The 27445-nt window shown below is 41.7% G+C and overlaps 1 protein-coding gene across 3 annotated transcripts in view; it reads left to right on the top strand.

Annotated features, from left to right (window-relative positions):
* LOC115471149 (ATP-binding cassette sub-family G member 2-like) overlaps positions 1-27021 on the top strand; it is a 102964-nt gene extending 75943 nt beyond the window's left edge. For all 3 annotated transcript variants that reach the window (XM_030204845.1, XM_030204844.1, XM_030204846.1), the window contains 7 exons: positions 4617-4699; positions 7942-8031; positions 11487-11611; positions 12895-13049; positions 21097-21186; positions 24205-24323; positions 26709-27021. In XM_030204845.1, coding sequence (XP_030060705.1) covers positions 4617-4699; positions 7942-8031; positions 11487-11611; positions 12895-13049; positions 21097-21186; positions 24205-24323; positions 26709-26856 — 810 coding nt within the window. In that variant the 3' untranslated portion in view covers positions 26857-27021. The remainder of the gene's footprint in view (positions 1-4616; positions 4700-7941; positions 8032-11486; positions 11612-12894; positions 13050-21096; positions 21187-24204; positions 24324-26708) is intronic.
* Positions 27022-27445: the final 424 nt, after the last annotated feature.

Raw genomic sequence — 27445 nt, forward strand, 5'->3', positions numbered from 1 at the left:
CTGTTTTTTTTATTCTTATATTTTCAAATTGAGCTAAATATTCAACTATGTAATGTATAGACAAACTGTTTCTTTACAAATGTAATTCCACATTCAATTTTGGTTTACAGAACCATCTTCAGTTCAAGTAAGTATTTTATTAACTCTCACTCTGGCTTTAAGCAAATTCAGACTGACAAAGTTTTCGTTTAGGATTGGCATTTATCTCCAATAGATCAATCTGTAGCCAATTAGAGCAGATTCTTTCTTGCATGGGGGCCCTTGTAGAAATCTTTGGTGTAGGATGCTCCACGGGTTTCTTCTCCCTAAACCTCACTTTAAAAAAATAACACAAACTGGGAGGCAAAACCCTAAACTCCCTATATTTATTCCAGAATAAACTCCTTCCTGGGTGACATGCAATTAGTGCATAATACTGTGGCCACATACACTAATTAAAATAAAATAAGTCAAAGGGATTTCTCTCTGCAAAACCTATTTCTCACTGTGTGTCCCTATTCTAAAGTGCTGCAGCAGGCTCTGACACTGCACTCAAGCACCTCACACAGTCACTCATTCCATAATCAGTTAGCACTCCAACATTCCAGCCCACAGACCTTACATAAAGTCAGCACATTTCCTCTTATAACAGAGCTGGATTTTCTTTAACTTCATAAACCCCTATTTCAGATTGCTGTCACACCACACTCCTTTCACACAGACCTAGCTTTAAAATTTCCTTTCTCACAGATTAAACTCACCTACAAACTCCCCTCAGACACCCCTTTAACTTCCACACTCTCCCTCAGACCTCCTTATCATTTTTCTCAATTAGTACCTGTGCCAATCAAAAATCACAGTCCCTCTCACTCTCACCAGTCACCCACAGCCAGTGTCTCCACTGTCTTCCCCGCATAGGCGGTCGGTGGCCCAACTGTTTGGGGAGGCTAAAGGGGGCGGGTTAGGGGTGGAGCCAGGGGCGGAGCTTATATCCACAATTGACAACACACAGAAAAAAAAATAAGTCACAATACCTTTTATTAAATTTAGATATTAGATATGTATCATATGTCAAAGAATAAAGTGGATGCTCAAAGCATATACTAACCACAATCGCTCAACTGTAAAACACTGTGCACAAATTTGTGCAAAAACACACTCAGAACCTTACTGTACCATAACACTAGGCAGACCCTAATACACCAATATACCACCCATATGGAAAATGCAGACCGTCAACAATATGAAACAAGGGATCATAATATCACAATTCTCATGTAGAGCCACAAAACACCCTTTTAGGGTGGATAGTGTTCACAATGAGCTCCTTTTATTAACGACCATATGTAGATCCTTCAAGAGGTAGTGTGTCAATGATTTAGGCTCTACACCCTTTCTGATGTTTTGGTGCCACCTCAGTAAGGCCAACACACAATCTCTCCACTGCAAAACACGATACACAAACTTGTGCAAAAACACACTCATAACCTTACCAAACCATAACAGCACTAATTTCAAGGACAGGACGAGCTACAACCTTATGTGTGTGTGGAAAGGCAGCACTATAATTACACCGGGCTCTAAAACACCAGTACACAACCTAGTGAAACAAAAAAACAAAACAAAATGCCGGCAAATACTACACGCTAGCAGAATACTGCATCTTGATCACACATGAAAAACACATGACACAACAGATATGAAGGCAAAACTGGAAAGTTACCTCAAGAAGTCAGACTCAGTATGCAGCAATACTAGAAAAATTGAAACTCACTTGCAAAATATCACAGATGCACATTTCCAAAAGCTGATATTTTCAATTAATAAATTCAGAATAAAATTCTTCTTTCTACCTTGTTGTCTGTGCATTTTATTTTTGTAGTCACGCTGGTCCAGTGTCTATTTTCTGTTTTTCCTGTTTTTGCAGTATCCCCTGTCTGTTTGACATTTCTTCTGTCTTGTCCACCATTGATCTTCTATTTGTGTCCCTACTGGTCCCGTCCAGCATCTCCATTCTGTGTGTCCCTGTCCCTATGTTCCATCTGCCCTCTCAGTGTCTCTGTCCTCCCATTACATTCAGCATCTTCCTCCTGTGTCTCTCTGTGTTGCTCTTTCCTGCATTTCATCCTGTTTGTCCCTCCCCACCCTACCCTACCTCATTGTGTCCAGCATTGCCCCTGTGTGTCCCTTTCCCTATGCTTTCTCCATGCCCTGCATCTCTTCTCGGTCTCCCTGACCTTCCTCTGTCTTTCCTTCCTCCTGCACTCCTACTCTGGGGCCTGAATGCCTTCCTCTTTCCTCCACCCATGGTCCAGTATTGCTCTCTCTTGGGTCTCCAATATATCTCCCACTTTCTTCCACTCTGTCAATCCTCACTCTCTCTCTCTCTCTCTCTCCCTCCCCCCCCCCCCCCCCGGTATCTACCTTCTTATTCTCAGATCTAGCACCTCTCCCTCCCTCCACAAATCCAGCGCTTCTCCCCTTTCCTTTCACCCCAACCTCACGGCCCCAACTCCTGGCGGCTCTGATTCTCACTGTCCTCTCTGTGGTCCGATGGTGCAACTAATTTGTCTTTACTAAGCTGTACCCTCCCCACCCCTTCCAGCTCAACTTCACTCATCGTCAGAACTGGGGGTTCCGTGCCTAGCTGGGGGTGGGGGAAGAAAAAGTTGGGCTCACAGCTTCCTCCTCATCTGCATTCTCAAAATCTCCAGCAGGGGATGACCTGGAGAAGGGATTGTTCACTCTCGCTTTCTTTCTCACACGTTCCCTCCCCCTCCGACTGAGTCGCGCACACACCGTCTCTTTTCACCCTCTGTGCATTGCCAGGCTGCCTGAGCTCAGGCAAGGAGGAGCGGAGGGCTGCTTCCTGCCCTTGGCTGTTTCACACCAGCATCCTGCGCCTTTCATTTCCCAAATCTTCAGAAGCTCTTAACCGGTTGGTCCTGCGGTGGAGAGAGAGAATAAAGAAAAGTTTGATCGCTAAGGGTAGCGACACCGAAGCGATTAAGGCAGGCTGCCTCGGTCTTCCCAGTGATGCCTCCCGCCCACGCGGAACAGGAAGTTGCATCAGAAGAGGGTGGGAGGCATCACTGAGAAGACCGAGGCAGCCTGCCTTAATTGCTTCGGTGTCGCTACCCTCAGCGATCAAGGCAAATTAGCAGCACTATCAATTTGATCGGATGACTGTCAAGACAGATGCCCACACCTGAAGCCTAGTACAGAGTCTGGAGATCGTGAGGGGGGACACACCGATCGCTGCAGTAAGAGCTGGTAGGCTGGGTTTTAGTTGCTGCTGGACATTTGGAGCAAGAGGCAGGCTTGGAAGCTCACAGCTGGGCTGGGGAGGCTTAGTCTCCCCAAGCCTCTTATACGGGGCGCCTATGCTTCCCCGACATTTATATCTTCCCTAAAGAAAACTTCAAATTATTCCTCTCCCTATCACAGATCACCACCATACGTCCTCTCACTTCCAGTGCTCTTCATCTGTTTCTGCCCAACTTCCAACTGACCAGCAAGCTGTCACCAAGGCAACCAGGTCTCAGCTGCTGTCCCAGAGTGATGTCACTTTAGAACCCGTATTTTTTTCTCTGGAGCCCAGTCAAGATTATTTTAACCCCTTGGGTTACAGTAATGCAAACGTTCTGACTGATTACGCCTACCGCCTGCCCCCAGACACCCCTCCTCCAACAAAAATGTATCTAAAATTATTAGCACACAGGTAGCGCTTGCAGATTTGGAACTTACCGTGGGATGCACTCAGACATTCTGTGGTAAGTCCTCTTAAGCACTCTTCCCTCTAAGCTGAGTGGGAGTCCTCCAACTACATTGCTGTCAGTGGGGGGGGGGGGCAGTGCTTCAATATTTTGTCTTCCATCATTAGAGACAAGCAGGATCCCTGGAGTTCTGCAGAGCTTCCTTGTCTCTCATTATTGAAAATGTGATAGTGAAACAGCACACTCTACTGGCAGGACTATAGGTGGAGGACTCTAGCTTAGCTTAGAGGTAACAGTGCTCTTAAGCTGTGGTAAGTGCGCACTAGCACTTACCACAGCTTAATAAAAGGACCCCAAAGTTAGGAACATAAATACTTTGAATATTGGCTTTAAATGTTTCAACGTTCTCTATGTTTGGACTTAAGGCTTCTTTTTCATAGTCGTGCTAGTGATTTCCATGGGCTTCCTCTCATTTGCTGCATAGGAATCGCTAGCGCAGCTTTGTTAAAAGAAGCCCTTAAGGTTTTTTTGCCTCCAAAATCCTGCCACTAACACTACATATCCACTGCTTAAGTTATTTTTTGGGTTTAAACTGGTATTCTCTCTAAAGACTTATTTCTTCAACAAGGCCTACAAAGATAACCCTTAGATGTGCTATCTAAGATCATCATCCCACTCAGCTATGAAAGTCTAACATTTATATCTACCCCTTATCACTTCCCTCTTCCCCTTCTCAAGTTCCACACATCACTAATTGTATCTGTTATCCTGTAATGTTACTGTCATAATAAAACTAGGTAAGCTACATTGAGCCTGCAAATAGGTGGGATAATGTGGGATACAAATGCAATAAATAAATAAATATTCTATGCTGCAAAATATTCATTAGGTAAATGCTCAGAGATTTATTTCCTCTTGCAGGTGGTAGTCTCCATTATACTGGCTTTGATAGTTGGAGCTATCTTTTTTGGTGTACAATTGAATCGCAGTGGTATTCAAAACAGGTAACTATTTGAAACAATGCACGTCATGGGGAGGGGGTAGAGGGGGCAAAGAGCAGCTGCAGTCAAAATAGCAGTGTTGCCAACCTCACTTTTTTTTCTTGCAAGTTTGGGCTTTTTTTTTTTTTTTTTTAGGACTCGCGGGTTTTTTTCTGAACTCACAGGTAGTTTGTTTTTGTGCTTGTTGCCGCTGGCAGCATATGCTGCAGACAAAGTAAAAACTTGACCAAAATACTATGGCATTTTACCATATATTACTTGATGAATAATACTCAAAACTTTATGCTGCACTCAGTATTTCACGGGTAACATATAGTAACGTAGTAAGTGACGGCAGATAAAGACCTGTACGGTCCATCCAGTCTGCCCAAAAAGATAAACTCATTTTACTTGATATGTGATACTTTATATGTATACCCGAGTTTGATTTGTCCTTGTCATTCTCAGGGCACAGACTGTGTAAGTCTGCCCAGCACTCTTCTTGTACTAAACGTTTTGAAGCTAACGTCGAAGCCCCTTAAAATTTACACTCAAGCCCATCCCTATCTATTCAGTCATGATCGGGGCATAAACCGTAGAAGTCAGCCCAGCACCGGTTTTGCTTCCCAATTACCAGCGTCGCCACCCAATGAAGTTGTTTCAAAAATTGGAGTTACATATTTACCAGAGACTAATCTACCTGCATTTTGTACTATTTGTAAAGCTTTGATCCTGTACTCTGGAACACCCAAATAAAGAGAGTTACAGTAGTCAATTTTCGACAAAACCATAGCCTGAATAACGCACCTATAATCTACTGAACATAACATATGTTTTAAATGAAACAACATCCATAGTTGATGAAAAGCTGATTAAACTACATGCATAATTTGTTCTTTCATTGAAAGATGACAATCCAGAATAACACCCAACAAATTTATCTCCTTCTGTACTGGTACATCAGTCATACCCACACGAAGAATCAGAAGCCAAAATTAGTATTATAATGAGCATTCTCTGCAATGCACTGAAAGGAGCACCTACCTTTAACGAGCTAGAGTTTATAGCAGCTCTTGATCTGGCAGAGAGGAACCCAGTTAAAGGGAAACACAGGCAGCTACAAAGGCTGCCAGCTTTTGCTCCCTAAAACTCCACTGGGCACTCCCTCCCCCCCCCCCCCCCCCCCCCCCCCCCCAAATCTCTGGTGGTCTAGTGGAGCCCCTACCCACCACCCCTCCAGAACCAAAAATCCCTGGTGGTGCAGTGGTGGACCCCCTCCTGAATTTATTTTTTAATTTTTTATTTTATTGCATTTGTATCTCACATTCCCCCACCTATTTGCAGGCTCAAAAAAACCCTGGTGGTCCAGTGGAACTCCTCTCGAGCTCCCCTCCCCATTTTAAACAACTCCACATACCTTATTAAAGTGTTGGAGGCAGGAGGGCAGGAGCAATGCCTACTCCCTCCTGCCTCTGGACATGCCCTTCTCAAAATGGCGGCAACCAACCCCTGCCCGGTGCTTCCTGGGATGCATTGGGAGGTGCTTAGCCCCTCCCAGTGCATCTCAGGAAGCACCGGGCAGGAACTGGGCATCACCATTTTGAGAAGGGCAGCCCAGAAACAGGAGGGAGTGGGCATTGCTCCTATCTCCAACGTTTAAAGGTATGTGGAAGGGAGGGGTCACTAGACCACAATGGACTTGTTTTGAGTGAGGGAGGGGCTTGAGAAGGGGTCCACTGGACCACCAAGGATTTTGTGGAAAGGGAGGGGGACTCAAGCTGCCCCCCCCCACCACCACGCAACTCAAAAATCTTTGTGGTGATCTGTGTCACTTGACAGCTTTGAGTCGCAAACAGCAACCGATGCACAAAGGAGGATCCATGCATCTCATTTGCATGCCATCCCCTTTGTGCATCTGTCACTGTTTGCGACTCAGTATTTTCTCCTGCGACTTTGTGCATCGGCCCCTTAATCCAGAGACTGAGCTAGCTAAAGATGAAATCTGTCTTTAGGCAGCACTCCTTACACACTTCAGACTTCCCACCTATTTGACAGGGCCTCCTCTTACTTACACCTTACCACTGGTGAACCTTCCCTAGCCTGGAAGGTTTTTTGTGTTAAACGATAACAGTTGATGTACTTGGTAGAGCCACTAGAGGGCTCTACATAATTATATAAATGTCTTACAGTATATTCCCAGAAGCATTCATGTTTTTGAGCTGCCAGAATTGACTCTCTTTTACTCTCATTGATCCTACAAGCAAGGCCATCCTGAGGGTTGTGTGGGCAGTGTGACTGCACAGGGTGCAAGGAAGACAGGGTGCAAAAAACATTCCCCATTCATTGCTTCTTGGTTGTATTGCAATGGGCAGGGCAGGAGTGTTAGGAGCATGTCACACAGGGCATGATTCTGGCTCGAAACACTCCTGCCTAAAAGCCCCTATGCCTTATGGTTCTTAAAGAGCAGAATCAGGTAGCTGTGTGGAGCCTTTTTTTCCTGAATATTATTTCTCTAATTTTATACCTATGGTCAGGAGCATCGCAAGCCACAAATGTACCATTTGCAACACACCCCCAAGTGCTCCCATGATAAGAACATAAGCATTGTCACACTGGGACAGACTGAAAGTCCATCAAGCCTTCCTGTTTCCAAGTACCTGGCAGAATCCCAAAAGAGTAACAGAGTTGAAGTGGGATTTGAACCTTTGTCTCTTGTTTTACAGTCTACTACACTAACCACTTGGCTACTCCTCAGACCTCATCCTTCTTCCCCCTCACCCATCTTCATGGCATCAACAAGAGAAGCCAATAGAGGAAGCTCAATTTTGGTGCTCTGGCTTCCTTTGTGACCTATGTGGCCTCACATAGGGGTCCTTTTACAAAGCCGCACTAGCATTTTTAGCGTACTATAAAAATTGGCTGTCAGTAAACATTGAGATGCCTGTTATATTCCTATATCACCAGCTGATTTTTACTATGAGCTAAAAGGGCTAGCACAGCTTTGTAAAAGGCCCCCATAGCTAGCTATGGCCGTGCCTATGGTAATAAACTGAGCAATGTCCTTAAGGTACTCTGGTAGACATCATTTTCAAAGCACTTAGCCTTCCAAAGTTCCATAGAAACCTATGGAACTTTGGAAGGCTAAGTGCTTTGAAAATATGACAACAATTAAAAACAAGCTAATAAAACATGAAAAATGGGAAAACAAATGCTTTAGATTTTGAGATGTTTTGTGCTCTAATATGTTGCAATCTCCATCTTTTTAGGACTGGCTCGTTGTTTTTCATATCTACGAACCAATGTTTTTCAAGTGTGTCAGTAATTGAACTGTTCATCAGAAATAAAAAATTATTCATGTAAGTATAGCTTCATCTGAAATATAATTAATGCTTACTAAATGCACTGTAGCATGTTGGAGTTGGTCAGACCTGAACGTGCAGGGCAACTACTGATGTGGCCCCTGCCAATTCATGAACTGTACTGAGACTGTACTTACAGGATGCTTACTTATAGAATACTCCCTTTAAATGGTCAAACTCTAAATGTTTAACGAGTGGGAGCTACAGTACTAATCATACTCAGACGCTCAACACTCATGCAGTAGTTCGAGAATTACATTTAGGTACACTAGGAGGGGCATAATCAAAGGCGAACGCCCATCTCCATGGGCGCCTATATCCGTGGGCACCTATTTCCGTGAACGGGACAACCCGTATTTTTGAAAAAAGATGGGCGCCCATCTTTTTTCCAATAATACGGGTTGTGTGGGGCAAATGCCTTGGAGTTGGCCGTTTTTCAGCTGGGTGCTATCTGTTTAAAGTGATAATGGAAATCGAAGGCGCCCATCTCAAAAATGAACAAATCCAAGGCATTGGATCGTGGGAGGGGCCAGGATTCGTAGTGCACTGGTCCCCGTCACATGCCAGGACACCAACTGGGCACCCTAGGGGGCACTTTTACAAATTAACAAAAAACAGTAAAAGAGCTCCCAGGTGCGTAGCACCCTTCCCTTGTGTGCTGAGCCCCCCAAATCCCCCCAAAACCCACTGCCCACAAGTCTACACCATTACCATAGCCCTAAGGGGTGAAGGGGGGCACCTACATGTGGGTACAGTGGGTTTTGGGGGGTTTTGGAGGGCTCAGCATTAACAAGCACAAGTGTAACAGGTAGGGGGGGATGGGCCTGGGTCCGCCTGGCTGAAGTCCACTGCACCCACTAACAACTGCTCCGGGGACCTGCATACTGCTGTGATGGAACTGGGTATGACATTTGAGGCTGGCATATAGGCTGGGAAAAAAAAGTTGTTTAAGTTCTTTTTTTTGTGGTGGGAGGGGGTTAGTGACCACTGGGAGAGTCAGGGGAGGTCATCCCCGATTCCCTCCGGTGGTCATCTGGTCATTTAGGGCACTTTTTTGGGACTTATTCATGAAAAAAAAAAGGGTCCAAAAAAAGTGACCTAAATTCTCGCTAAAAACAGCTATTTTTTTTCCATTATCGGTGAAAGCCGCCCATTTCTGTTCGGCCGATAACCACACCCCAGTCCTGCCTTCACCACACCTCTGACATGCTCCCATCAACTTGGCCATTTCCGCGACAGAGTGCAGTTGAAGACGCCCAAAATCGGCTTTCGATTATACCGATTTGGCCGCCCACGGGAGAAAGACGCCCATCTCCCGATTTGGGTCGAAATATGGGCGTCTTTCTCTTTCGAAAATAAGCTGGTAGGTATTCCCTGTTCCCAAAAGGCTTACAATCTAAGCTTTTACCTAAGGCAATGAAGAGTTAAGTGACTTGCCCAAGATCACAAGGAGCAGCAGGGGGATTTTAAACCAGGCTTTTCTGCTTATAAGCACGCTGCTGAAACCACTAGGCTGCTTTTCCAATCCATTCTCTTCCCTACTTGTTTGAATATGTCTCGTCTGTACTTGTTTAATCATTAGGCTGCTTCTCTGTGGGTCTCTTCTCTGAAGTTTGCCTTACTTCCTGGTTATTTCTCCCCTGTATTTTTTTTTTTATTTTTATTACATTTGTACCACGCACTTTCCCACTCATAACAGGTTCAATGCGGCTTACATATTATATACAGGTACTTATTTGTACCTAGGGCAATGGAAGTGACTTGCCCAGAGTCACAAGGAGCTGCCTGTGCCTGCAGTGGGAATCAAACCCAGTTCCCCAGGACCAAAGTCCACCACGCTAACCACTAGGCCACTCCTCCACTCAGTGGCCATGTATCTTCTTATGTTTAATTCATTGTTAGGGCATACAACATGTATATAGATAATATATGCTTCATCTACTCATTTTTATGTATTCTGCCCTATGCCTCATCTTTTTTTCCTTATATCTATATGTATTCATCATTCTTATAGCAATATATATCTCCATTTATGTAATCTGCCTTGTGGGTTCCCTTAGGAAAATGAACAAGGAACAAATTGGCTATACAATACATATTGTCCCCCTAATTCTAAAAACGTGTGCGCTAAAATTTCCAACTACTTCGCAAGTTATAGAATAAGGTCGGTTGTGTGTGTCATTTAATAATTGTCTGTTAATTGGCACCAGTTAGCAGTTATGCCCATAACTGCTCTTAGTCACTATGGTATAGCACACAACTTGAAGAGGGGCATGGACCTTGAGGGAGCATGGGCAAGTCAAGGGGGGGGGGGAGTGTCAGTCATTTACCTGCCTTCAGCTGGTATAAGTGATGCTTAAAGTTTGGCACATCCAAATATAAAAGATTCCTACTATAAATGATGCCAAAAATCAAGATTGATATGCTCTGAACAAATGTCCTCATCAGTTCCTTTTAAAAATGCTATTCTCAAACTAATTCCACTTCATGGAACCCGAGCAGAAAAATGTATCGCTTGAAGAATGCAACTGTCTTCCTCAAAGAAAAGGTCATTTTGATGGCTCTCAAACAGAAAGTATATCACCTTATTAGTTCCTTTCAAGTATAATATCTCAGAGGAATTTCACTCCATCTTTGACCCCTTTGAGGATCCAGTGAAAGCTATAGAAGTAACCTAATGGTTAGAGCATGAGCTGAGAACCAGGGAAGCCAAAGAGATAGCAAATCAATTCAAGTGCCCCAGCATACTCCAGGGGATCTCATTCAATCAAGCCCCCCCCCCCCAAAAAAAAAAAAAAAAAAATAAGCATTACATTTGATTCATCTCATACATTTTTAAGGGGATTTCATTAATGAAGTAGCAGGGTTCCCCTTTTGACAAAGTGAGATTCTCTTACGTACACTGGACTTTTGAAGGGATGAGGACATTTGCTGATGGCATATGAGTCCTTTAATCTTTGTCATCATTTTTTTTTTTTGTTACATTTGTGCCCTTTGCTTTCCCACTCATGGCAGGCTCAATGCAGCTTACATGGGGCAATGGAGGGTTAAGTGACTTGCCCAGAGTCACAAGGAGTTACCTGTGCCTGAAGTGGGAATTGAACTCAGTTCCTCAGGACCAAAGTCCACCACCCTAACCACTAGGCCACTCCTCCACTTTATATTTGGGGATCTTTATTGCTTTTATATTTGGATATTTATGTATTGTTTATTTTGTGTTTTTTAAGTGTTATGTATTACTGAATAAAGAATATTTGAAATGTGTAGGGTGAATGCTGTTTTGATTGATTGGGTATTTTGCCATCCAGTATTTATTGTGATTTTCCTTATGAAAAGGCACAGTATGAAATGCAGAGAGAGAGAGAGAGTGTGTGTTTTACTAAGTCATGCCTGCTATGCATTTCACATGATTGTGCTAAACATCAGTATGCCTGTTCTCTTGCTCTGTTTAGCCATGAATATACAAGTGGATATTACAGATTATCTGCCTACTTCTTTGCTCTAATACTGGGTGACTTGGTGATTTTGAGAACAATTCCACCTATTGTGTTTTCATGTATATCTTACTGGATGATAGGTAAGTGGGAAAAATTGTCATTATAAATTCATAAAAACAGATCTGATGCAATCAAATACAAAAATATCTTTTATTAAGAGTGCTTCACCAAATTCATCAATCTTATAAGAGGATAGCTTAGTTATACTGATAAGACTGCATGCATATCCTCGACTATCCATGGAGTTAATTAAGGACACCTGTGCTCTGCCATTGCACTGTAAGTAGCAAATCACCTGGACTGGATGATATACACATCACAGTACTGATAGAACTAAAAAATGAAATTGCAGCAGATCTATTATTAGTCATTTCTAACATCTTTAAAATCAAGTGTAGTATGTAAAGAGTGGAGTGAGGTGAATGTAATGCCAGTTTTTAAAAAGTGCTCCAGAAATGACCCAGGAAATTATAGACCAGTGAGCCTGACATTAGTGCCAGGCAAAATGGGAGATTGCTGTAAAGAACAAAATTAATGAATGTATACATAGGCACAGGTTAATGGAATATAGCCAAGGGAAATCTTGTCTCACCAGTCTGCTACATTTTTTAAGGTGTTGAATAAGCATGTGGATAAATGTGAGTTAGTTAATATTATGCATCTGAATTTTCAGGAAGCATTTGACAAAGCACCTCATGAAAGGCTTCTGAGGAAATTAAAAAGTCATAGAATAGGAAGCAATGTCCTACTATGGATTAAACACTAGTTAAAAGATAGAAAACAGAGTAGGGTTAAACAATCAGTATTCTCAGTAGAGAAGGGTAAATAGTGGGGTTCCCAAGGACTTTTGCTTTTAACATACGCCATCTGGGAGCAGAGAGTGGGCATGACGGTGCAAATCAGCATAGTCACATTACCATGCGCTAACTGATTAGCACAGGATTAGTTTCTGAGCCCTTACTGCCTACAAAATGGTTGGCAGTAAGGACTCCCATGCTCATTTTCATTCTTGGCCATGTGCTAATGGCTTTAGAGCACGGGAAAGACCTGCATGAGGGAGCGCTAAGGCCACTTTTTACCACAGCTTAATAAAAGGACCCTATGATGTCTAAGATCTATGAAAAAAAAACAACTTCAACTGCACAGCATTTTTTTGTAAGCAGAATGCTTTTGATGCAAGCTCTGCTAAAACCCACTGCAAAGAAAAATGGGCTCTAGGAAATGGCCACTGTACTGTACGGCTCACTGTAATGCACCTAGAAAGCCATGATTGTTTTTGAAATCCGCTCTATATAATCTTCTAAAATGTCGTCGTGTGGTGCATGGAAATTCCAAAGCTGAGTTCTTCCTTTTTTTTAAACAGGTTTTCAGAGTCTGGCAGGACATTTCTTCTTCTTCATGCTGACACTAATACTGTTGTCACATACATCTACTGCAATGTCCCTGGCAATCAGTTCTGGGATGGATGTAGTGGCCATTGCCAACTTACTCATTACCATTAGTTTTGTCCTCATGCTTGTAAGTATTTGTGGGAGGTGGGTTTATCTTTCACATTCTTCTACTCGGTCATCTGTGTGCTGGCTTTCATCGGAGAGCCATCACAGTGGAAATAGTGCTTTGCATTCAGTATTGGCACAGAGCACTGAGAGCTGGGTCATCATGGTTTTCCCAGATTCACTTCTCTTAGTTGAACTTCAAATGCTATTTTAGTGGCATTCACACATATATTGTCTATACAAAATAAATCCCTTCAGTGTACAATTCAACTTAACTTCATATAAATCACTATAACGTTTCAAAAAGTGTATATAGCAGTGGTTCCCAAACCTGGTCCTGGAGGCACCCCAGCCAGTCAGGTTTTCAGGATACTCACAATGAATATTCATGAGAGAGATTTACATGCACTGCCTCCACTACATGCAAATCTATCTAATGAATATTCATTATGGATATACTGAAAATCTGATTGGCTGTGGTACCTCCAGGACCGGGTTTGGGAACCACTGGTATATAGGGCTAGATTCTATATAGAAAAATCTTTATGGAAGAAAATTACGCCTAGGCGTATTCTCTAAAGTACACCTAAATTTTATAGAATAGACTTAAATTTCCACACTTTATATAGAATACACCAGGCGGCTCGCCACACAACTAAATTTGGTTGCGTCCATTTAAGCCATGTTTTACTTGGTGTAAATCCCGAAGCCTAAATTAGGCACAGATCGGATGTATTCTATAATAATGCACACAGGGCCCCTTTTACAAAGGGGAGGTAAGCCCAACATGGGTTACCACTCACTAAAAAGGAAGTACCACCGGGCTACCGCAGCAGCCCAACGGTAGTTCCCACCCCCAGCGCACCATCATATCCGGTGTTACAAAAATATATTTATTTTTGTAGCACAGGTGTGTATCCGACGGTAATCGGGTAGTGCCACGTGCTGCTGGGTTAGCGCGAGAGCCCTTACCGCCACCTGAAGGGTGTAAGGGCTCTCCCCCCCCCCCCCCCCCCCCCCGAAATAGCTGGTGCCATTTCCTCAAAAAAGAAGACTTACCTTTTACCCACTGTGGTAAAAGGGGGCCTCGGCGCTTGTCAAAAACAGCCCCCTTTTGCCACAGCTTGGGAAAAGGGGCCCATAAGTTTTAGAAGCATCCATGCACTGCCCTGGCCACACCCCCTTTTCAACTATGCAACTTAGTATTAGGTGCACCACGTTATAGAATACACTTACCAAGTTATGCGCGTAATCTCAATGCCAATTAATTCTGTAATTGCAATTAACAGTGCTGATTAGCTAGTTAACCAATTAAGTTATGCACATTTTTATAGAATGCACTTCGGTTTCCGCGCAGTTTTAGGCACCATATATAGAATCCAGGGGATAGTGTGCTTATAAGTTCTCACAAGACTGTCACAGATCATCTGGTCTTACTATGTCCATTCATTTCAATCATTGCACACAATTCAACCAAAAAAAATTTTTTAATAACTTTTTAGTGCTATTCTCTGTGCTCCAACTTTATAATAAATGTACTTTTTGTAGCGCTATATAAATGCTAAATAGTAGTAGTAGTAGTAGTTAATAGGACTTAGCTTAAAAAAAAATTGTGGGTCCCGACATGGATCATGTTTCAGAATAGTGTGCTGTCTCATGAGACCTAATTGAAAATTGTTTCAATATAGCTGTTCAAGTCTCTGGAAACAAATGAGATTTCAAATGACTTAAAGACCTGCTTAAATATCACTTTCATTAAAATACTATTAAAAAAAAAATTAAATCAAATGCTAACTGGCTAGACATAAAATACATAGGACAATACCTTTGCATTTTCTCTTCAATCTCACAGAGGATGCTGGAGCAACCCTGGAGTGAAGACCTCCCAATTTAAAAGGCTCAAAGGTCACGTGACCACATATACCACCAGAATAGACAGTGAAAGCCGCCATAAATGCTGTCATTGCAACATCTGCCAATATGCTATAGAGACAAATGTAGTGATCCACCCATCTGGGACTAAGAGATTTCACTTAAAAATAAGAACTGTTTGTTCTACAGAACAGGTAAATTATATGATCAGGTGTTTCTGACCAAAACGGCTATATTGGCAATACCAGAAGATCAATCAGAGTATGTCTAACAGAGCATTTGAGCTGAATAAGAACGGGAGTTACCAAGCTCTTCATGTACAGCCCTGGCTCACTCTTAAGCATGATTTTACTCATTTTCAATTGGTAATACTGGCAACTCATGGTAGCGGCAGGATGGAAATATTGCAAAATATCTTTGGAGACGAGAGCAATAATGCATCTACAATTGGAACACATTGGAACCAAGTGGGCTAAACTGGGAAGTGGAGTGGTGGGCGTTTCTTTGAGTCAGAAAAGGTTTTTTTTCTTTTATTTTTAAGTTTCAACGTTTTTATTGAAGACAGTACAAAAGTAGCGAATTCACCATTGAATACATAACAGTCAAACATAAACTGTATCCAGTAAAGCTCAAATATTATAAACCGTCGTCAAACTTTTATCATTTTATCACCCCCCCCCCCTTTCTAATTTATGGTAACATATAAACCCATTCCTACCATAACAGGCGAGTTGCAATTATCATACTGATGAAACTGTAATCTCTCTATATAAAACGCACCTCCAACGTTCTAATGAAGCCTCTCTTAGCAAAGTGAAGGGGGTGAGATCGCATTGTGTCTGCCCCGCCCACGCGTCAAACGTGATGACGTCGAGGGCGGAGCAATGACACAACCAATCGCATCGCTCGCCAGCGAAGCGTCAGGGAAGGAGGCGGCGCTCTCGACGTCTAGCCTTCCCTTCGCTGTGTTCCGCCTTCTTCTGACGTCAACGATGACGTCAAAAGAAGGCGGAACACAGCGAAGGGAAACCTAGACGTCGGGAGCACCGCCTCCTTCCCTGACGCTTCGCTGCCGGAACCGCCACGGAGGTAAATTTAAAAACAAGAAAAAAAAAAACACGCATGTTGGGGGGAGAGAAGAGGGTGGCCAGTAAAGTACAACAATGGGAGCGGGAGGGCAGGGGAGAAACGACAGCATGGATGCGAAGGGGGGGGGGGGGAGAAGAGGGCGGCCCAGGCTGGCACATGGGAGAGAGAGGAGCATAGATGCGAGGGGGGGTCATGGAAGGGAGAGAGGGGACTTGCTGGAAAAGGATGAATGGAGGCAGCAGGGGACAGAGGAGCATAGATGGCCATGGATTGGGAGGGCAGGGCTCAGGGAGAGAGGGCAATTGCTGGAAAGGGATGAATGGAGGGGGCAGGGGACAGAGGAGCATGGATGGGCATGGATTGGGAGGGCAGGACTCAGGAGAGAGGGGAATGGCTGGATAGGGATGAATGGAGGGGACAGATGGGCATGGATGGATATGGATTGCAGGGCAGGCCTCAGGGAGAGAGGGGTATTGCTGGATAGGGATGAATGGAGGGGCCAGGTGACAAAGGAGCATGGATGGGCATGGATTGGAAGGGCAGGACTCAGGGAGAGGGGAATTGCTGGATAGGGATGAATGGAGGGGACAGATGGCCATGGATGCATATGGATTGCAGGGCAGGCCTCAGGGACAGAGCGGAATTGCTGGATAGGGATGAATGGAGGGGCCAGGTGACAGAGGAGCATGGATTGGACTCACACTTTCACTCTGACTCTCAAACAGTCACTCTCACATACACTCTCCCAAACATACACACTCCGAGGAAAACCTTGCTAGCGTCCGTTTCATTTGTGTCAGAAACGGGCCTTTTTTACTAGTATTACATAATTCCCTGTTGCTTGTGTGCTTATTTGTTAGTTCCCAGCATTAATGCCAGCAAGCCTTTTGTAAAATACTCTACAAACTGTGAACACTCAGACTTGGAATGCCCCATGCCAACCAGATCCAGTTTATTTCCGATTATAATCATAGAGTACAAACTTACCCTTAATTCTTTGGTTCCAGACAAGTGAATCACCTGTCACTGACTTTCATGGGACTTGGTGGCAATTTCAAAAGTAGCTAGGTTCCAGAGGGTTAAAATTTAAATAAGCATAGATGTGACAACATGGTTATCTGCACATGAAGAACAATCACCCTCATCTCTAAACTCATGTGTTGGGGTAATTCTATAAGGACCTGTCTAGTTTTATTTATTTATTTATCTATCTTGATATACTGCCCATCAAAGCGGTTCACAATAAATTTTTATTTTTTTATTTTTATTTGTTGCATTTGTATCCCACATTTTCCCACCTTTTTGCAGGCTCAATGTGGCTTACATATTGCAGTTATGGCGTTAGCCGATTCCGGTCTGAACAAATACATGGTACGAATTAATACAAGGTGAAGTTGTGGTAGATAAGGTGCATGTAAGGTAGGTGTAGTTGGGGGAACATAGAGGGGGGGGAGGAAGAGTCAGGTAATGTCCTTTGCATTCTTTGGTTGCATTGTGTCGCAGGTGTCCCATGTATTTTTATGTTGGGTCGATGGGGTATGCTCTTTTGAACAGGACCGTTTCTAGTGATTTCTGGAAATTAAGGTGGTCTGGCATAGTTTTTACTATTTTTGGCACTGTGTTCCATAGTTGTGCGCTTAAATAGGAAAAGCTGAATGCATAGGTGGATTTATATTTGAGTTCTTTGTTGCTTGGGTAGTGGAGGTTTAGGTATGATCGTGTAGATTTAGTGGTATTTCTGGTTGGCAGGTCAATAAGGTCTGTCATGTATCCAGGTGCCTCGCCGTAAATGATTTTATGAACAGTCATGCAGATTTTGAACGTGATTCGTTCTTTGATTGGTAGCCAATGCAGTTTTTCTCTGAGTGGTTTGGCGCTGTTAAAACGCATTTTTCCAAATATAAGCCTGGCTGCTGTGTTTTGGGCGGTTTGAAGTTTTTTTTATGATTTGATCTTTGCATCCCACATAGATTCTATTATAGCAGTCTGCATGGCTTAGTACCATTGTTTGTATCAGGTTTTGAAATATTTCTTTCGGGAAGAATGGTTTCACGCGTTTGAGTTTCCACATTGAGAAAAACATTTTCTTTATGGTGGATTTCGCTTGGGTCTCAAGTGAGAGGTTACGGTCAATTGTTACTCTGAGAATTTTCAGGCTGCCTGAGATAGGGAGGGTGTATCCTGGGGTGTTGATGCTTGTGGGTTTGTATGTATTGTATTGTGATGAAATGATGAGACAGTGTGTTTTTTCTGTATTGAGTTTTAGTTGGAATATGTGAGCCCATGAGTTCATGGCGTTTAAGCTGAGCTTGATTTCGTTGGTGATTTCTGCCAAGTCATGTTTGAAGGGGATATATAATGTAACGTCATCAGCGTAGATAAATGGGTTAAGGCCTTGGGTGGATAAGGTCTTAGCTAGTGGCGTCATCATGAGATTGAAAAGGATCGGTGATAGTGGTGATCCTTGCGGTACTCCGCAGTCTGGTTTCCACGGTGATGATATGTTTGATTTTGATTTCACTTGATATGTTCTTGAGGTTAGAAAGTCCTTGATCCAATTAAGAGTACTGCCACCAATTCCGAAGTGTTCTAGAAGTCTTAGTAGTATGTTGTGGTTGACCATGTCGAATGCATTTGACATGTCAAATTGGAGGAGGAGAATGCTTTTGCCTATTGCTATTTTCTGCTTGAATTTGGTTAGGAGAGTAAGTAGTACTGTTTCGATACTGGGTAGGGGTTGAAATCCTGATTGTGACTCATGTAGTATAGTGAATTTGTTTATGTAGTTGAATTGCTTGGTCACCAGACCTTCCATTAGTTTGACTACTAATGGGATAGATGCTACTGGGCGGTAGTTGGTAATGTTGTCTGTTTCTTTCTTGGTGTCTTTTGGTATTGGGGTGAGCAGGATGTTGCCTTTTTCTTTAGGGTAGGTACCCAGCTGTTGCATGAAGTTTAAGTGGGATGTGAGATCTGTTATGAAGCGATGGGGGGGCAGATTGTATTAGGTACCTGGGACAGGTGTCCAGTTGACAGTGGCTACTGGAGTATTTTTTAATCACCTGGGTAACTGTATCGGCACTGAGGGGGGGGGGCAAAATTTGACCATATTCGGTCAGCAGGGTATTCACCAGGGGTTGGGTCTAGACCATTAATGAAGTTTTCTGTGTCCATGTTGTTCCTAGGTAGGTCTTTGCTTAGATTTACTATTTTTTTCATTGAAATAGTTAGCAAGGTTGTCTGCAGATGGGATGTCAGTGTTGGTTGTGGTGACCGGCGTTGTGTCCAATAGTTTGTTCACAAAATGGTATAGTTTCTTCGTGTTTTTGTAGCCCGGCCCAATTTTAGTTTTGTAGTACGACCTTTTGGTCTGCCTTATTGCGTATTTGTATTTCCTTTGTAGTTGTTTCCAAGCGTTTAGTGTATGTTCGTTTTTTTTTTCCACGCGCGTTCCAGTTTCCTAGATTGTGTTTTTAGTTTTTTCAATTCTTCATTGAACCACGGTATCGAGGTATGTCTCTGTGAGGTTCTAGTTTGTAAGGGTGCTATTTCGTCTAGTATGTGTCTGCATCTTTTGTCCCAATCTGAGAGGTAATATACGGATTCCGTTTTTGCTGTCCAGTTGTTGTTGTATAGTTGGTGCCAGAAAGTCTAAAAATACTGAATCTAATTACAATCACACACCAAATTTACAAACATAAATAGAGATCAGTCTCTAAACTAATCAATCTTTAACTTTCATTTCCCCCTGTTTACAAAGCCATGCTAATGGCTGCCAGTGAAGTAAATCCGACACATCCCATTCACTTTGAATGGGCTGTGTCAGCATTGCTGCGCGGCTTTGTAAGTAGAGGGGTTTGTTAGACCCAAGCTTTAAACCTCAGAAAATGTCAGAGTAAAGAAATAGGTTTTTAATTCTTTCTTGAAAGAGTCCAGCCTGGGTTCTAATCGAATATATGTAGGTAGAGAAGCCCATAAAGTAGGGGCCAGATTTTTAAAAAAAATGCAGATTCACAAGTGGAATTCGATCTTGCTCTAGGAGAAGATGGAATGACTAATCTGTTCTGAGTTTGAGATGTTAGTGTATGGGATGGACAGTAAGGAATCAAGAGGTTAGCTAAATATTGTGGCTACCCAGAGTAAAATACTTGGAGTTAAAACCAAGTGACAAGAATGTGCATAAGTGGGCACTTTGCAGATAAATGACCTCATAAAATACCATATATTTATCTTGTTTGCATGGTATTTGTTTGTTTATTTAGATTTTGCTCACACCTTTTTCAGTAGTAGCTCAAGATGAGTTACATGCAGGTACTCTGGATATTTCTCAGTCCTAGGAGGGTTCACAATCTAAGTTTGTACCTGAGGCAATGGAGGGTTAAGTGACTTGCCCAAGATCACAAGGAGCAGCAATGGGATTTGAACCAGCCACCTCTGGATTGCAGGACCGGTGCTCTAACCACTAGGCCACTCCTCCTGTGCTAACCTGGCAGGAAAAAATAGGGACTTATTTTACCTAGTGCCGGAAATGGTGCATGTTGGGAGTGGAACTACTGCCAGCACCCACGTTGGGCCAGCAGTAGTTCCGGATTGCCACGCAGTAAGCCAACGGTGGGCTTACCACTGCTTAGTAGAAAGGCCTCTAAGTGCATAAATGAAAAGGCATTCACAGGGGAGGCGCATGTGTACGTCCAACATTTGCGCTTATACTATAATTTATGTGCTAAAGTGCCGTGTTTAGGCATTCTCCTTTAAACCTGCTATTGATATGGCGTAAGTCAGCGTGCCTAAATGTTGATGCATAAATGCCAACTTACACTAGTATTCTATAATGGAATCTGGATGCCCAGTTGCCATGATAGAATTTGCGCACAACACGCTGCATCTTGGTACCCATTTGCCCCCTATCTGTTTTGGAATATTGACCTCTTGTCTTGTCTTGTAGATATTGGCAGGTGTGTTCACATCTCTGGTTTAGTTGCACAAAAACCCAGTCTGTCATTGTAGATTGGGCATAGTTTCTGAGTGCTAACTGCAATTCCCTTCCACGTGTACATAGGACAAAACAGGAGTCAGCACCAAATAATGCAGTGTTCTTTCTACTCTAGATTTTCTCTGGTCTTCTGGTAAATCTCCCAAGCGTGATGCCTTGGTTGAACTGGCTGAAATACTTCAGTATTCCCAGATATGGCTTGACGGTTAGTATTATTATTATTATTATTTGCTACATTTGTATCCCACATTTTCCCACCTCTTTGCAGGCTCAATATGGCTTACAATATGTCGTAATGGTGATCACCATTTCCGGAATGAGAATTACAGGATGTTGTTGTATTTCAAGAACAGAAAATATAATACAACTTAGAGAAAATAGATACACAATTCATTTCAGTTATTTAAGAACAAGGGTAGTGTGTAACGTTCAATAATGACAGTGTGATAAAGAAACCAATAAAAAGAGTTCAATGTTAACTTGTTCTAGTAAGAGTTTTGATGTCAGTTCATTTGAGAAGGGTCCTTATGATAAGTATCCTTGAACAGGTTAGTCTTTAGTAGTTTCCGGAAGGCTACCAAATCATGCGTTGTTTTTATGGCCCTTGGTAATGTATTCCATAGTTACGTGCAAATGTAAGAGAAACTTGACTTTGAAGTATGACTTCAAAAACTAACAAACCAGAAAGCACTTGCTTTAACTGTCACATCACTAAATGGATTTATGTTAGATAATTCTAATTTGGATTTGTTTAGTGCTTCTTATCCAAACCAGATCTTAATGCACTTTAAAGCTAAATTAATGCTTTAGAAACACACATACAACTAGCTCTGGGGTGAAACGTCTAGATAAGATTTTTTTTTGTCTGATTTGTAGAAAAGATTTTATTATTTATTAGGATTTATTTACCACCTCTTGAAGAAATTTATTATAATAGTAAAATTATTCAAATAATAGCGCATGTAATGGCATATATTGTAAGATGATAGAATCTCAAAAATGTAGAGCTGGAAGGGACCTCAAGAGGTAATTTAAGTCCTTACTTCTTGTTTACCTAACAAAAAATGGAGAAACACCAATCATCCTTACAGAGTGCCCCAATTATGCATAAAATGTAATGACTGTGGTCAACTTAACTCCCCAGCCTCTTGTTTTCCCACCTAAATAAACACAATTCATCAACCCAACAGAAATCAAATTTCCTAGACCCTATAATCATTTGTTTTTCTCTGGGTTTTCTCCACTTTTTCCACATCTTAATATTTATTTATTATTTTATTTCTTTATTTGTGACATTTATATCCCACATTATCCCGAAAACAAGCTTGTTTAGGATCCATAGCTGGATGCAGTACACCTGCAAAGGCTTTGTCAGCATTGAGTAGATTCGGATAACTACTTCGCTTGTCTTGTATGACATACTTTGTGTTAATACATCCCACTTCCCTTTTCTTCCCTTCTACTGATTTTAATTGATTTGGAAACCACTTAAATAATTTTTGTGGTATATTAATAAAATGTGAAATATAATAGTATTATGTTGCTGACACATGTTCAGCTTGTGTTTAATGCAGTCTAGTCATTCTCTGTTTTGTGGGTAATTTTTGTACTTCTCACATAGCTGAAAAGTCCATGGCACCAAGTTTCAAAGAGGAAGTATGCGTGTACAGTACTTCCACTTTGAGAATTGCCTAAGGAGAAAGTACCCAAACAGACTTACAGTGGTGTGCTGGAGCCGGCTCCCTCCGGCTCGCAGGAACCAGTTGTTAAATTTTACTGATTTTTGCGAGCTGGTTGTTGATTGAGTCAGGCAGCGAGAGCGAGCACACAAGCATCTAGGATTTTTTCTCCTCCTCTCTCTCCTTCCTCCCAGCATACCTCACATCATGTCATTCCATCATCCCCCACTCACCACTGCCTGACCAACCCGGAGCCTTTTCTCTGCCAGATCCCACCCACAGGAAGTTGCATCAGCAGGGCAGAGCAGTACACTCTCGGCACTGAGACAAGGCTCCGGGTCAACCACGCAGCATGTTACCAGCTGCTGGAAGGTTTGAAGAATGAATGGCCAGAGGGAATGGAAGCTGAGTGAGGTAGGACTCGCAGAGGAGTGGGAGGGAGATGAGATGCTGGGTTTGCATGAGGACGGAGACAGCATGAAGGAAAAAAAAAGTTGAAACAATTTAGGTTAGTCACTCGGTTAAACAAAATCAAGCAAACTTATGAGCTGCTGCATCTACGTTGTCATTCTTTATCGTTGATAGCATTTTCATTCAATCTTGCTTATATTTTCAAACATGCCAGCTTTTGTAGCATACAGATGTACACAGAGGTCAGAGGAAGTATAGTAATGGAATAACTTTTCATAGATACAGTAGTAATTTGTTATAAATCATAATGTGTGTCATTTAGAGGGGCTGGTTATTATAGGGACACCCTAGCATGTATTATATTTGTGCAGAGATCTTTTTTCTCCTGGTAAAGGGCCATTAAAACAGATGTCATATTACAAGGATCAGGTGCTCAACATTCAGAGTTTCTATCTATCTATTTATTTATTTAGTTAGTTACTTAGTTACTTATTTATGACATTTAACCCTGTTATTGGTGCAGAGAGTTTTTTTCTCCTGGTAATGGGCTTCTAAAACAGACATCATGTTATGGGTATCAGGTTCTCAACATTCAGAGTTTAAATCTATTTATTTACTTATTTATGGCATTTTATCCCACATTAAACATGAATTAGATTGGAACCTGGGAGCATTAACAAAAAAAAAAATTCCCTGGAGAGAGTAATGCATTACCCCCCTCCCCGGCTCTCTCCCTGAGTATAGCCAGCTCTGCAATTTAGGGGGGCGCAGAAGTGGATGGGGGAGGGGCGCAGAGGTGGATCGGGGAGAGAGCCTGTTGTTAAAAATTTACCAGCACACCACTGGACTTGCACCTCCTTTTCTGTGGGCACTTTTATCCACATTTAGCATGTTTTGGGTTTGAAAAGGTACATACATGTTAGAACAGAACATATGTTTTTACCCACATGTAGAGTATGCAATTTTCAGAAATTGCTTTGAAAACTGCATATTCCACTTTTCCTTCCCATGTGTAATGTTCTGCATATATGGTTATGCTATAAATTATGATCAAAAAGTCTAACTTTGTCACTATATTAAATTTGCTGTATGTTTCATTGTTTCAATTTGACTGTTTTGGATTTTATCTGTAGGCCCTGGAAGTGAATGAGTTCAGAGGGCTCTACTTCTGTGGTGATAAGCCACTTAATAGCACCAACAGTGAAATAATTAATGGGAAATGTGCCAAAGATCCTTCACAGTACATTGAATTGTAAGTACCATTGTATTACTCAAGCTATCTACTCACGCAGGTGTACATGTTACCCTTATAAATTATCACTTACATAATCAACTCTTCTCTCTCTCTATCGTGGACCTCAGCGGTGCCACTCAAAGGCTTAATATTTCATTGCCCTTAAGCCTTACACACCCACCTCATCTCAGGTCCCCTGATTATTCATTATTTGTTATCTCCACTAGAATTTTTCATAGCAAATATAACTTTACTTGATTGTTCTCCTTTATATAAAACAACAAAGAGTACTTATCTTATCATGAAGATTTCTAACATCTTTCTCAGTCGGTCAGGGGAATATATCCGACATGTTTCACCCACCAGGCTGTATCAAGAAAATCCCCTTAAGTGGCCAATTGTACCCTCCCGACTGGATCCCTCGATCACTCTTTGTTGTTTTATATAAAGGAGAAATATGACATAAAAGTTAAATTTGCTATGAAAAATTCTAGTGGAGATAAGAAATAATGAACAATTAAGGAATTTAGGGAGCATGTGATGAGGTGGGTGTGTAAATCTTAAGGACAATGAAGTATTAAACCTTTGAGTGACACCCCTGAGATCCATGATAAAGAAAGAGAGAGAAAAGTTGATTATATAGAGAGAGTGGATATGTTTAGCTCTTCTGGAACTATTATTGCCTTGGTGCCCTTATAAATTAGAATAAGGACAAGGGGAAAGAAAGTTTTCTCCCACAGAGATAATGAACAAAAAAAAGGAAGGTAAATATGAAAAAAAAAATAAAAAAGCAGATCCAGGCAAATGAATAAATGTAGAAAACCAGTACTAACCTAAATGTATACAACAAAAGGTATATAACAAAAGGGACATAACGGCATCAGATAGGTATAAAGCAAGCTATAAGATCTCTTATGGCGCACAGCTATTCCAGATCAAAGCAAATACAGCCTTTGTTTGAATAATTCTAAAACCTTGAATGGGGTAGAATGTTTCAGCAACTACCATCATTTACCCCAGACTCAGGTCACAGACCGAAACGCCAGCAACTGTTTGATGTGGGCTTTGGGTGTTTACTCTGCTCATTTTGCTAGCACGGTAGTGCGAACAGCACTTTCAAGCTAAGAAGTCGCTGGTTTTTAATTCTTTTTCATTTTATGAAGAGATTTGATGAAGATGTATTTTTTGTGATGTTAAATAAAATATTTTCATAACAAGCTTGGACACTGTGGCAACTGATTAAGCTTTGATCTGGAATAGCTGTACATTATAAGAGATCTTATAGCTTGCTTTGTACTTATCCAATGCTGTTGTGTCCCTTTTGTTATATACCTTGTTGTTCTATACATGTAGGTTAGTACTGGTTTTCTACATGTATTCATTTGCCAGGGTCTGCCTTGTTATATTTTTATCTTTTCATTTTTGCCCTTATAAATTAAGCACATATGTTCTGTCTAGGGGGGTGTCTTGTATCCCCCATGTAGGTCAGCTATCTGAAAATTACATTTCCTAATGCAGTTATATTCTGCACATCACTCCCAGCTTTTCATGGTGGATATCTAGTAGCACTATAGAAATGATTAGTAGTAGGATCAGTAACAGGAATTCCTAAATATAAATAAATAAATTTAAAGTGCAATGCACCTTTATAAAATAATAATTTATAAAATAGGAAAAGATAGGCATCTTCCTGTTAATCTAGGTGCCCTGTTATGGAAATGGGGGAGGTGGAATTTTATATCAGTAAGATTTAGCTGGCTAGATTTAGGATGATTTTCAAATGAAAATCTAGCAAGCTTGGTTCATCTGAAAATTAACCTAAACTTTACTAGACAAAATTTGGCTAGGCAAATCAGGCTTTGCAGTTGTTTTTTAAAACATTTTCCAGCTTAACAAAAGTTGGAAAGAATTATATAAAAGAATGTCTGTCTCTTTCTGGGGGCAAAGTAACTCTCCAAAAATTTAATGGAATTGGATGAGACTTGGCATGAGGGGAAAAAAAACAGTAAAAAGACACAAGTTCAAAAATGGGCCAAATTGGACTGGGGGGTCCAGATATAAACCCCTCTTGAAAAAAATGACCTAATGTACTCCTATGGGAGAAGGAGTTGAGCTAGAGGAGATTAGAGGATAGTGTTAAGCTGTTTTACATGTAGGGTCAGAGTTAGACATGCGGGGGCTCAATGCAGAAACTTGAGTGGGACCTCAATGCCTGCCTTCAGGGACCCAAAGCATTTACCTTGATGCCACCCCCTAATGCTGGCCCTGCTTCCATGCTGCATTAGCACAGTCCCATTCAGAAGATAATGCTAAGAACCTGTGAAAGGAATTTCAAATAAATTCTAATAAACACAGTTCTTTGGTGCTATGAAATTTCTCATGCTACTATATTTTTCCATGCAGGTGTAACGGAGAGGAATATCTATGCAGTCAGGGAAATGGAATTGACAACTGGGCCATGTGGGAAAATATTGTAGCTCTAATCTGCATGACTGTCATCTTCCTAGTGATAACATATGTGAAGCTCAGATTAATGAAGAAATTCACTTAAAACCTAGTGTCTACTCAGGTGGATATTGCCATATGAAAATATCATTTCTCCAGTTGAAGTGTATTTTCATATAAGGAAAATTTACTTTCCCATTGACTGGTGTCTGTATATATTATACTATGTAATTGTATCGAACTCTGTATTAGAATGATAATGTTAAACAGCCTTATTAAACAAATCTCTATATAACAATTGTACTAATCATCATTGCAGCCTCATACTTAGCTACCAAGATTCCCTAGTTCAACAGGAGACTTCATAGTAGACAATCCTTCCTCCCTGTTGAGGTTTCTTCCTGCCATGTTTTTCTTTTCTGTGCCATTATTTCCTCTCTTTGGTTCTTTACTTTACTTTTCTGCTTCCCTTTTCTCTCTCGCTGTCTTACATGTCTGGAACTCCTTCATCTCACTCTTCCATCTCATCATTCACTTTTCTCCATTCAATTTCTCACTCCAATTACTTCTTTCAAATTTTCATCCCCTTGTCTCTCCTCTTCCTCAAAGCACTTCCTCTCTGCCTTCTGCTCCCAGCATTTCTTCTCCTCTAACCCCATTCCCAGAGCTCACTTTTCCCGTATTTCTGGTGCTCC

Source organism: Microcaecilia unicolor, chromosome 5, assembly GCF_901765095.1.
Source record: "Microcaecilia unicolor chromosome 5, aMicUni1.1, whole genome shotgun sequence".
Lineage (NCBI taxonomy): Eukaryota > Metazoa > Chordata > Amphibia > Gymnophiona > Siphonopidae > Microcaecilia > Microcaecilia unicolor.